At 44.6% G+C, this 12,185-nt stretch overlaps 1 protein-coding gene across 1 annotated transcript in view; it reads right to left on the minus strand.

Moving 5' to 3' along the window:
* LOC115290587 (guanylate cyclase soluble subunit beta-2-like) overlaps positions 1-9,490 on the minus strand; it is a 30,267-nt gene extending 20,777 nt beyond the window's left edge. Inside the window, exons 1-6 of the mRNA XM_029938466.1 lie at positions 9,394-9,490; positions 8,346-8,542; positions 7,235-7,346; positions 5,892-5,995; positions 3,942-4,158; positions 1,358-1,678 (exon numbers count right to left, since the gene is read on the minus strand). Coding sequence (XP_029794326.1) covers positions 1,358-1,678; positions 3,942-4,158; positions 5,892-5,995; positions 7,235-7,346; positions 8,346-8,542; positions 9,394-9,490 — 1,048 coding nt within the window. The remainder of the gene's footprint in view (positions 1-1,357; positions 1,679-3,941; positions 4,159-5,891; positions 5,996-7,234; positions 7,347-8,345; positions 8,543-9,393) is intronic.
* Between the last annotated feature and the right edge of the window lie 2,695 nt (positions 9,491-12,185).

Here is a 12,185-nt window from a genome sequence, read left to right on the forward strand (position 1 = left end):
ACGTGTTTCTACACTAGAAGCTTCACAGTCAACAAACAAAACAAACTCCTATCTCTTCCCTTCCCTGTCTTCTCAGGGATGAAATTTCTGCTGATTCTCACGTGTGCTCCCTTTACTATCGCTCACTGCACCGTGGTGGGCTGAGTCTGCCCGCCCCCCCCCCCGCATTTCCTATACCACAGCCAAAATTGTACTCATTAAACTAATCATGAAACTTCCCCTATAAGAAAAAAAAACCCTCAGGAAATCCTCCCTGGAGCCTCACCTGGAGCCTCACCTACTCTGCCAGGGACCCCCGTGTTCTAGGGACAGGGCCCTGTGGTATTTATCTTGAGGATGCCGCACTTTGCTCCTGCAATCCCATTCTCCTGAAGTGCCTTTCCTTTCTTTTCTTCTGAAATAAAGTCTCAAAGTTTAACTCAAGTGCCATATACTTGATATATACAAACCCTCACAGCCCCTTCCCCTGTCTCCTCCTTTCTGACGTCTGTGTATCATTAATTTCCCTGACATCTGTGATTCCACACCTTTGTCATGGGAAAAGTAAGAATTTTGGAGTTAGATGGACTTGTGATTCGTTTTCAGCTCTTTTACTCATAACCTGGAGTGAATGTAGATTTACTCAGCTGTTTTTGGATAATAACACGTCCCTCATAGAAATGATCAGCAAATTAAATGAAATGGCACGTATAAAAACATCTAACACAGATCCTGGCATAATAATTGCTCTTCAATGCACATTAGTCTCGCTTCCTTTGGCTACCACCACCCCTGTGAAATTATTCCGTATATACCTGTCAAACCCACAGGACTGGGAACTCTTTGGGTCCTGGAGACCCTGCAGCACCCTGGCATTGAGTTAGTTTACCCCGTGTGTCTGGGGGTGAGCACGCACCCATGACAAATGGAAAGTGAGTTCAGAGTAAACATGGCATCCTTTCCTCCAGAAACGGCGTGCTCTCCCAGAATGGTTGTTTAGAGGCACCCCGTGATTTAGGTAGTGTGTGGCTGTATTATTTCCAGTTAGAATAAAGAACTCTATTTGTGGTCACTGACACACAGGCCGGTCTCAGGCCATGCTTTCAGGTCTTGGAGAAAGTGCTGTAGGTGGGTGTCGTTGACAGGTACTTTTATTTAATCCACGTTTCACTCTGGTATTGCTTTCATTATTCTTAATGTTGGGAGAAGAAAACTGAGGATGTGCAGCTTAAGTAGCTAGCCCAAATCATGTTGCTAACAAGGGATGGAGCCAGAACTCAAACCCAGACCTGTCTGGTTTCGGAGCCTGTGCCCCTGCCCATGGAGGCCCACTGCCTCTTACTCAGCGGCACTCCTGAAGGAGAGGGAAGGGCTTTACCCGCGGCAACCTTTTTGCCCTCCTTCAGCTGGTTGGCCACATGTTCCGGCAGCATGGCATAAAGCAGGGTCTCTGTTTTCTTCTTCTCTATGGCCAAGTGCTTGGAGAGGACCCGCAGCTCCTCCTTCTTCCTCTCCAGCTGGTTGGACAGCTCGATCTCAGCCAGCCGCTGCTGGTTCAGGAGCACGAGGTCCCGGGTGGTGTCGTGGGGGGCGATGTCAGACAGGTGCATCCTACGCTCCTCTAGCTCTTGCAGGCTGCGGAGCTTCGGGGAGCACAAGTATATCATGCACCGCACGGACTCCATCCAGATCATCTGGCCTTCCCGCCATGGAGAGAAACGTGACAATATAGCACGTCACCAGCAGGTGATACAGCTCACCAGGTCAGCACCCACACAATATGCCCTTGTGTCCACTGCACAGTCTCACCTCTTCCCTTTTAGCCAAATTTGAGAGCCATCTGTCTATACATCCTGTCTCCACTTACCCATCTTCCCTGGCTCAAAGCATCTTTTTTTTACTTGGAAGTGGCCCCATCCATGGCCGCCAGACTACCTACTCCAACACAAGTCTCTCGCTCTCTCCCTTGCTGAGGCCTTCTGCTGTTGGATGGTGTTATGCAGGACCCCCTCCCTGAAACCTCACATTCAGGGACTTCCCCAACACTTCTTTCAATTTTTCCCTTAGTTGTTTTTTTTGTTTGTTTGTTTTGTGGGGGTTTTTTTGTTTTGTTTTGTTTTGTTTTGTTTGCTCATTCCTTCAAGTCTGGTGTTCCCTGCAATTCTGTCTTGGTATTTTCTCTTAGTATTCCACAATTGCATCCTACACCAGGCTGACAATGAATCTGAATTTCCAGAGAAACCTTGCTTCCTGGACTCAAGATGCATATTTCTGTAAAAACGGATCTTTTTATTATTTTATTATAAAAGTGGTACACATGCATTGCGGAGAATGAAAACTGCTGAAAACAATAATTAAAGTCACCCATAGGGGAGCTTGGGTGGCTCAGTCAGTTAAGTGTCAGACTTCTGCTCAGGGCACGATCTTGTGGTTCGTAGGTTCGAGACCCAGATTGGGCTCTGTGCTGACAGCTCAGAGCCTGGAGTCTGCTTCAGATTCTGTGATTCCCTCTCTCTCTGCCCTTCCCCCACTCATACTCTGCCTCTCTCTCTCAAAAATAAACATTAAAAAATTTTAATAAAAAAATTTTTAAGTCACCCATAATCACACCACTCAGATAATTACTAAAAATTGGGGTTATCTGTCATCTTTTTTCGGTAATCCAAATTTTTTCACTTAAAATTTATTAATAGATATATTCCTCAATGGCATAAATGTAGATATGCATCATACTTTTTGCTGGCTACACTGATTATACTGTATTTAAGCAATCAGCTAGCATTGATTATGTCATGCCCCTTTTACCAGCCTGTAAACAGCACTACAATGACCAAGCTTGAGGTAAGTCATTGTGTATAGTCATAACTATTTTGTTAAGGATATAGTCTTAGAAATGAAATTACTGAGGCAACAAATATGCTCATTTTTAATATTTTTGATGCATATAGCTCAAATGCCCTCTAAAATGATTGTGACAATTTATATTCCCATCAACAGTGATTTTTTAATTGCCTATTAATATTTATACCTGGCAGTCTGCAAGTGAACTCACCTTCAGGCTCCCCTGCAAATCTTCTGTTTAAGACCTTCATCGCACATGCACTTAGTTGCTACGCTGAGCTGGGCACACTGTTGTAGGCGTAGAACATACAGCAATGACCCAAACGGGCAAAGTCCCTGCCCCAAGGAGTTCACATCGTGTCTTTTCTCAGTTAATCACACCTTCGTCACCCAGTTACATGAGCAAGAACACTGATCATTATCCTAAATATTCTCTTTCTTTTTCAACACCTAGATCCGGTTTTCAATGTCTGCCTTAATTATCTCCTGAATCTGTTCCTCAGTCACCACCCCTGCTCCTCCGCCTGCTATACTCCGTACCGTAAAGCTTCTCTCTAGGGGCACCTGGTGGGTCAGTCAGTAAATCGTCTGTCTGACTCAGGTCATGATCTCCTGACTTGTGAGTTCAAGCCCCCATCTGGCTTTCTCTCTGCTGTCAGCACAGAGCCTACTTCAGAGCCTCTGTCTCCCTCTCTCTCTACACATCCCCTGCTTGCATGTGCTATTGTTCACTCTCTCAAAAATAAAAACAGACAGGGGTGCCTGGGTGGCTCAGCCAGTTAAGCATCCAACTTCAGCTCAGGTCAGGATCTCGTGGTTGGTGGGTTTGAGCCCCGCCTCTGGTTCTTTGCTGACAGCTCAGAGCTTGGAGCCTGCTTCGGATTCTGTGTCTCCCTCTCTATCTCGGCCCCTCCCCCACTCATGCTCTGTCTCTCTCTGTCTCAAAAATAAATAAACTATTAAAAAAATAAAACTAAACATTTAAAGCTTCTCACTAGTTCTCCAGTGGCAGGCTCCTACTCTTTATCCAACTTTTCTGAGGAAATCAGAAAACTACCTGGTTCCTTTCTGAGCAATCTTCCAAACGGCAGAGAGTAAGGAGAAAGGGGTGAGTTACTTACCTCGCAGTTTGAGTGCAGGCTGACTTTTCCATGCCTGGGGCATTCTTTCTCTGCGTGCCTTCAGAACAAACTGACTGTTGATAAATTTGCAGATGCTGAAAATGTTGAAGGTAACTTGGGGATGAATGATGGAGAAATACTCATCTAATCGAATCTTCTGGGTTTGGAGTCCTGGGACATACTTCTGAATGTTCACGCCAGCTTGCTTGACCCTCAGCTATCCACAGAGGACAGGTGTAAGAACAGGGAACAGAAAGCAGCCTGCCCCATAAACTTGCCCTTGTAAATATCATTCTGCATGCTTTGTGACTCACTAAAAGGGGTAGTAATGGTCAGACACCGTGGAAGTAATAAATATTACTTTAAAAATCAAATCTGCAGCTAACCTCTGAAAGAGAAAAGGATAGTGTGGGGTGCTCGAAAGCATATCTTTGACTAACAAGAAGCTGAAGTTAAATGTTTCATTCAGACTAACAGTTCTTCCCTAGCTTTGTGGGACTTCTTAGAATTCATTAATAAAGAAACTAACCAATTCTGTAACTTAGATCTGATACCCAGGCCCAGGTGAAAGTGTCCGTCATGGAGGTGGGGAGACATTTTTTGCTACTGTTTCCAGCGAACACACAGAAGAAAGAAACAAAGTGTACATAAAATATCCCATGCCTGCACAAGCTGTCCAAGAATACATAACTTCACTAACCCCGGGCACTCTGTTAGGCTGCAGAAATCAACTGCACATTGTGAAATAACTAGCATTACATTTTCTGTTGTTCTGTGCCCAAAACATAAAAAGAAAAAGGAGTTTTAAAAGTACACCAGGGGCACCTGGGTGGCTCAGTCAGTTAAACATCTGACTCTTGATTTCAGCTCAGGTCATGATCTCACAGTGTGTGAGATTCAGCCCCAAGTCTGGCTCCATGTTGACAGAGCAGAGCCTGGCTGGGATCTCTTTCTCTCTCTCTCAAAAAAAAAAAAAATTTTTTTTTAAAAGTACATCAGAATTTAAAACATTATAGTAGCAGTAATAATATCCTCATGGCTCATGGCATTGGGGGAAAGCCAAAGTACATTACTTTATAATTCACTGGTTGTTGAGATCATGACGTGAGCCAAAATCAAGAGTAGGACTCTTAACGGACTGAGCCACCCAGATGCCCCTCCCTAATTGCTTCTTAAAGGAGTGTTGGATTTCCTCAGTTAGATCAATTCTTGGCAAACAAAGATGACCCTCAAATGAATAAATTGCCTGGAATCTGTATCCAGCAGTCAACTGGTAGGTGATGATTCAAACATATCTCTGCATGCAAATAAATAGCAGAGAAAATTGCAATTACCTGAAGCCATTTTAACTGATTTTTGGACCAAATTGATTTTGCTTAATTGCCTTTGAAATGAGCTCATAATCACTTCAGTTGGCATACATTTCATCCCAGGAAACTGATAACAACCAGACATTTGCCATTAATGGCCATCCTCACAACTCCCACGGAACAGTGGCATGAATTGGCACAGAAGTCCCCCTGCCTTCAAGATGCAGAGAGAGAACCCTAGAGGGACCGAGACATCCACAGGGGCCTCCAGAACGTCAAGGGGTCACATCTAGAATTTCACCGTGCCATTACTGACTGCATTCTTTCGTCTCTTGGTGTCATGAACTTTGGTGTCACTTCATTTTTCTCTAATGACAAACCTTCCCACGCACTCATCAGTGCAGACCCCTTACTGCTGCTACTCCCCCACCCCCATGTTTATAGAGAAGATCCTGCATTCTGGTATCTGGAGGATGCCACAATGAAAAGGAAGTCAGTGGCCATGCCAGGCTAAATCCTAATCTCCCAAACCCTGGGGACGCCTCAGGGACTTGAAAGTCCCCACCAGCCATGAAAGACTACACAACATACTCCTTCCCAGCTTATCCCCAATCCAAGCTACAGAGGGAAAGGATCTTACTGATTCATCAAATACAATGTGGAAAGGAAAAGCATTGCAGAATGTCTTCTGTTCAATCCAGAGCCGCTCGGGATAAACTGGCACAAAGGTGTTCACGAGATGCCCTGGAGGTAGAAAGAGAGAGTCTTGTTCAGAGGCTACTCACACCACCAACCTGGCACAGAGCAGAGCTTGGGAGGGTGTCTCAAATGTTTCATGGCCACAGAGCAGTCCCTACTCTCTGTCACAGGCCCCCTCAGCGTCTCCAGATGGCCACAGCGATTCTTCCAAATTAAAACAAACAGAAAACTTGCTACTGGGTTGAGAAGACCCCCCCCCCCTCCTCCGCAGCCCCTGCCAAGTTTCTGCCCGCCGCTGAAGAGTCTCTGGGCCAGTTGAGTGCGTCTAGCCAGGAATACAGAGCCGGCATTGAGACGGTGACAGCCAGACAATGAGCTAGCAGAGCAGAGCGTGTGCGCCCGGCCCAGCGTCAGGGACATTTGCCATGGAGTGTTTTAGACTGACAGTTTGGGGTGGCACATGAAAATTTAACCAACAGCCCTATTTGGCAGGGGGTAGAGATTCGAAATGGAGCCTTTTTGATATGAAAATCTCCCAGACAAAGGATGTCAATTGCGTGTTTGACTCGCTTGCCATGGCTTGAGGGACTCAAAATGCAGCCTTTTGAGCCCTGCAGACCTCCTCCCAGATACGTGTCACGGTGACCCACAGGGCATGATGGCAAGGGCTCTCGCTCCAGGCTCCCCTCGGGTGGGGCTCTCATTCTGGCTCAGTCATTAGGTGCAGATCCTGAGATGGGCTCAGAGTCAACAAGGGCACCTTGAGAGCCTGATGCCTTCATTTTTCACATGGAAGATGGAGGCCCTTGTTCAAGGCCATACAGCGTCTCAGGGACAGAGCCAGCAATCTGCTTTCTTGGTTCCTAATCCAGTGTCCTTTGCACTACTGGATACTGTGGTCATTAACCACAGACTTCCAGGCCTGAAAGGCATCCCAGACCAGAAGGCCTGAGAAGCTGTAGAAAATTCACTATTCTTGAGAATATATCAGTATTCATTCCTCCTTCGTTTCAACACAATTACCAACTGGGACAGACTCCCCTCCTCTCTCCAGTGACTTTCCCTGATGACTGGGGAGTCTGTGTCTCTGGGCCACCCAGCACAAATAAAAGGGGCAAAGGAAGGCAAGTTGGAGTCCGATATTTTAAACTGTAAGATCATGCCTGCCAAATCCAAGCTCTGCAGAAATCACTGACATCATAATCATAGAAGACTTTGCCCAGTTGTGTGCACCAAGCAATGATTCTGCTTTGAGAGCCAACGTCGGGAGAACAGCCCACTCACCTTTTCCACACGTAACTATACTTCTCACAACTTCCCAGTGGGATTTCTTCACAGGGCAAACAGAGACACCCAAATATTTCCCTTTCATCCTCAGGAAAGCTCCCTCCAGGGCCTGCAGATGGCAGGGAGAGAAGCACGTGTGTCTGACCCTGTGACTGGTCATGTAACTGGAGACGCTTGGCCCTTTCTTCTGTCATTGGGACCACAGGAACAGCAAGGCCTCACAAGGTCAATTTTAGGAAGACATTGTTATCCCCAAGATTTTTACCTAGTTAATCCTCATGGTGTTTCTCTGCCAAAGGCAGCAAGAACTTTTTTGCAAATCTCAAGACAGGGCTGGCAGAAAAATTACACATGAACATCTTGTCTTCTTGTGGTTGAAGAGCCTATAGCAAACAGACTCTGAGGTGGGCTTTAAATGCTATAAGATACAAACACTGTGTGCTCCAGGAATCACAGAAGTATCTGGATATTTTTATATGCCATGTGGACAGAGAGCTGTGTACCTAATATAGGTAGTACCTAAACAGATGATGTTCACTCCACAAATGGCAGCTGAGGCAATGCCAGGATGGTGAATTGACTCCAGACCCCTAACTGGCCCCAGCTACGGAAGTGGGCACTAAGGATTTCAAAAGGTCAATTTATTTTAGAAGGGTTGCACAATAAGCTACCAAATCCAAATTTCCAGCCTTTATATTGGTATTTTCAGAGGTGAAAATGTTCCAGGCTAAGTAAGGTTCATCCCAGAATACTTCCCAATGTTTATCCAAGTTTTCTTAGCCCAGAGGTTCTCAATGAGGAATGATTTTTGTCTCCTACCCCTGCCCTGCAGACACTTGGTGATGCCTGGAGACATTTTTGATTACCACAACTGAGGAGTGGGGAGCAGAGTGCTACTTGCCTCTAGTGGGGATACACACACACAAGGCAGCCCATCATCACAAAGAATGATCTGGTCTCTACTGCCAATAGTGTGGAGATGGAGAAACTCTGCCTTCAATCCACTATGAGAGGGTCCATACAGTTCTGTTCTTTGCATAGATTGTTCTAAGACTGGTAGATCCACTAGGAGGATCTGTGCTTTTTGAAGACATAGCAAACCCAGTACCTCCGGGTCTCTCTGGGCATCCTGATTGTCCAGTAACCTGTTTGGCCTTGCCCTTTCCCTCTGTCTGTGAGACTTCTGCACAACCAGAAACACAACATGCTCTTTCTTTCCTGTCCTCTCCTCTTCCTTATTCATGCTGAGGATATCCATGGTCACATCAATGTCAAAGAAGTCTTTAGCCACAGCCTCAATGATACCTGCAGCAGAAGGACACCTGGTGTGAGGGATGGCAAGAGGCAGTCAAAATCATAAAATAGTCAAGTTATACAACTTCCAATGAACATTCTAGGGTTCACCAAGTCCAGGCCCTGCATCAAGATAGGCAGCATATGATAGATTAATAAAATTCAAAAATAAAATAACTTACAGGCAGAGGTTTAAGTTGTACATGTCTGGATACCAAATATGTCCCTGCCCCTCTAATTTCTAGTTCAGCATCTATTCATTAGTTTCTTTCAGGAAGGCATTTAACTCACTAAAGAAACAAACTCTAGAAATAATATAAACAAAATTTAGTTGTAAAAGCATTAAGGATCATGTTTTAAAAAAAAAGGTCCTCCAGAAATCTATTCCAGGTTTATAATATAAACATGGGAAAAGCATTCATGAAGATATTCACCACAGCACTGGTTACAATAGCAAAAGAGTAGCATCAACTACAAATTCAACAGTGGGGGCCAAGTTAATTACCATATGAAATATCATTCAGCCACTGAAGATGAATTTTAAAGACCATGTAAAAACATGGAAGGATGCTTTCTCCATAATGCTGAATACACGAGAAAGGTGGATACAAAATAATATATGAAGAATTACCGTAATTATGTAAATACCTAGTTTAAAATGCTAAAATAAAAATGGAAATGATTCCTTCTTTTGCTACTTTGGGAACTTATTTTAAAGGCTCAAAGACTTGGGAGTAATGGTCAAGACAGCAAAGAATCAGATGATGGAAGGGCTGGGCTGGCTACTGGCTGTCCTGGAGAACCATGGGGAGACCACTCCCCCAGAGCCCAGCAGCTGTGGGACTGGTTAAGACATTCCATACCTGGTACAATGTGGCACAGACCGCTCCGATCGGAGTAGTAATGGAGAAGCATTCTCCCATCTGCTCCTCTCTCCACGCGGAATGATGGTGCGTTCATTTCCTACCCGAAAGACATAACATGTTTCTCCCAGTGAACCCAGGATGTTTAATCATGCTCTTGAGGCTTTGTGAAACAACAATGCTTACCCATTGCAGCACATAGAATTATACCCCCACTACGGTTTTGGCCACTGTATGTCAGGAATTTGATATTCTCCCTAATTCCCTAACCCACCCTAGATGGCAAGTATTATCTCCCTTTTAAAGAGAAGAAACAGGTTCAGTGGAGTCCAGGGTAAAGTAAAGGCAGAACAGTGTTTGGACCCCATTGAGCCTTCCTACCACACGTGCTGCTTCTGCCCGCAGTCGGAGGCAGGACCAGCAGCTGTGCTTGGCCTGTGATCCAGGGACCACAAGCATCTTCACCCTCAGAAAGATCAGAAGCTCAGAGCAACATGGAGAGGAGTTCACTTCTCATCCTGGAAGGAGAATGCCCTCTGCGGCATAAAGTTGCACGTTTGGAAAATCAAGATACATCAGAAGAGATCCTGTGTCTCCATGCACCATCTCATGGTAGATGTATGTCAGGAACTAAGGATGAAGACTTTGCCTGCAGGAGTCCCCTAGAGAAACAACTACCCCCCAACCTGATGAGGAGGCAGCTGGGTACCCCAGCTGACAGCTTGTGGTTTGAGTGAGGGAAGAGATTCCGGAGGTGGGCCCCTACCAAGATCTTTGCTACCTTCTGTGGTGGGAGGGTTTCCAGTCAAAATGGGTTTCTTTTTGAAACAAATATTTATTTTATCTTTCAAAAGCATATACACAGAGAAAGTATATGTTTGTACATATGCGTGTTCACATCTTGATTGAATCTTAAAAGGTTTTGAGGCAGCACATATAAAAAGAATGGACTAAAACAGGAAATTAAAGGCTGTTTCAAAAATGTACATCCAAACTCTATACAGAGGAAAAAAGAAAAAAACCAAGAGTCCAGAAGGGCTAAAATGAAAATTCATATGTTCTTGTTACCACCTTTACCCTCACTCCTCACCCCCAGCCGAGGCCACTTCCCAGATAGGGTCTTATGAAAGTAGAGAATCAGGGCAAAGGGAGAATAACGGGAAACAGACCAGAGTGTGGTCTTTGGAGACAGACACGTAGGGTTGTGTCCAGGCTCGGCCACCACAACCCAGCAACGTAGGGCAAGTATTTGACAATTCTGGACCTGTTCACTCATCTGTATCATGAGAAAAAAAAATTAGAGTACCTAATCTTAGCGGTGTAAGGAGGATAATTCAATGTTTATAAATTACTTAGCCCCACACCTGCTTCCTAATTAGCACCCAATGAAAGTTAGCTAAAAAAGATAAAAGGCACAGCTATAATCAGAAATGTGTGCCTTAGGACACTGGCAAATTAGTAGAAGCAGACATAACGAAAAGTCAGCATTACCTTATTTTATTTTTGCCTAAAGAGACATAATGTTCTGTCCAGTGTCAAGCACTGTCTGCACCAGGTACCATTGCTTGCATTTTATTACAGCTGGCAGAGTATAATATTTATGCATTTTGTTCATCTCATTATTTGCAAAATGTCCTCACTCACCCCCTGAGAAGTTCTCTTCTTTAGCATTGTTTTTGGCACCTGAAGGAGTGACTGATGACTGCCCCCGAGGAGAGGTGGTAGGAGTGGGTGTGCAAACCACGGGCTGGGACTTCAGACTCAGCCCCATTCCCACCACTCGTAAGAGCAGCAGTAATAGGGTGAGTGCAGCCTCCGGAGCACACCCACATAGTAACACGAATGGAAGACTATTAACCTTCTCCAGAACTGTCACTTGAAATATTAGCCAAACTTTCCGATGAAAGATGTCCTATTAAGGAAACTTATGGGAGATTCTGGGAGCCTAACTGTACTTCTTTGTATCCTAACTTCAGTGCTTTAGCTAAGAAATTTGAAAGGAAGTTGCCATATAAATTATTGTAGTTTTTAAACAGGCTATATTTGAACAGAGAGAAAAGGGAGAAGAAGGAAGCTATTATTATTCATGAAATTCCTTCTCTAGACTGATTATAATCCTTGGGACTTCCATGTGTGATTTCTTTTAATTCACAGGATATATGAGATAGGATTTTTTTCCTATGTATTCCTCTCCGTCTCTGTGTTTGCCAAAATATGGGCTTATTACAGAGTTAATGGTCAATATGTATTTATGAAATGAATAAAATGAAAAAATCGAGGGCCAGAGAAAGCAAATAACTTGTACAGAGAAAGCAAATAACTTGTACAGGATCACACAGCTAGTAAACTGCAGAGCTGGTCAGACGGCGTGGTAGGCACATCTGACCCTGTATCCAGGGCTCTTTCTGTTCCTCTTTGTGTAGTTCTCTTGATTAACAACAGGACAGACCCACCTACTCACCCTACCTTGAAGTCAGTTACGGTTTTTCTTATTCCTCGTGTGAAAAATGGAGAAAATAATGGTTTTCCCATTGAACACGCATAAGGGCGTACAGTGGTTGATGAGCCACTTTAGCATATCTAATCCCATCTTATCCTCATGACAGCCCTTCAACGGTGGCTATGAGCATTAAATATAAAAACAGTGAAGAAAGAGCCTGGTAAACTATAAAGGGCCCTAGGGGTACCTGGGTGGCTCAGTCAGTTAAGTGTCCGACTTTGGCTCAGATCATGATCTCACAGTTTGTGGGTTTGAGCCCCACATCAGGCTCTTGCTGACAGCTAACTCAGAG

This window comes from Suricata suricatta, chromosome 4 (assembly GCF_006229205.1).
Source record: "Suricata suricatta isolate VVHF042 chromosome 4, meerkat_22Aug2017_6uvM2_HiC, whole genome shotgun sequence".
NCBI classification, from domain to species: domain Eukaryota; kingdom Metazoa; phylum Chordata; class Mammalia; order Carnivora; family Herpestidae; genus Suricata; species Suricata suricatta.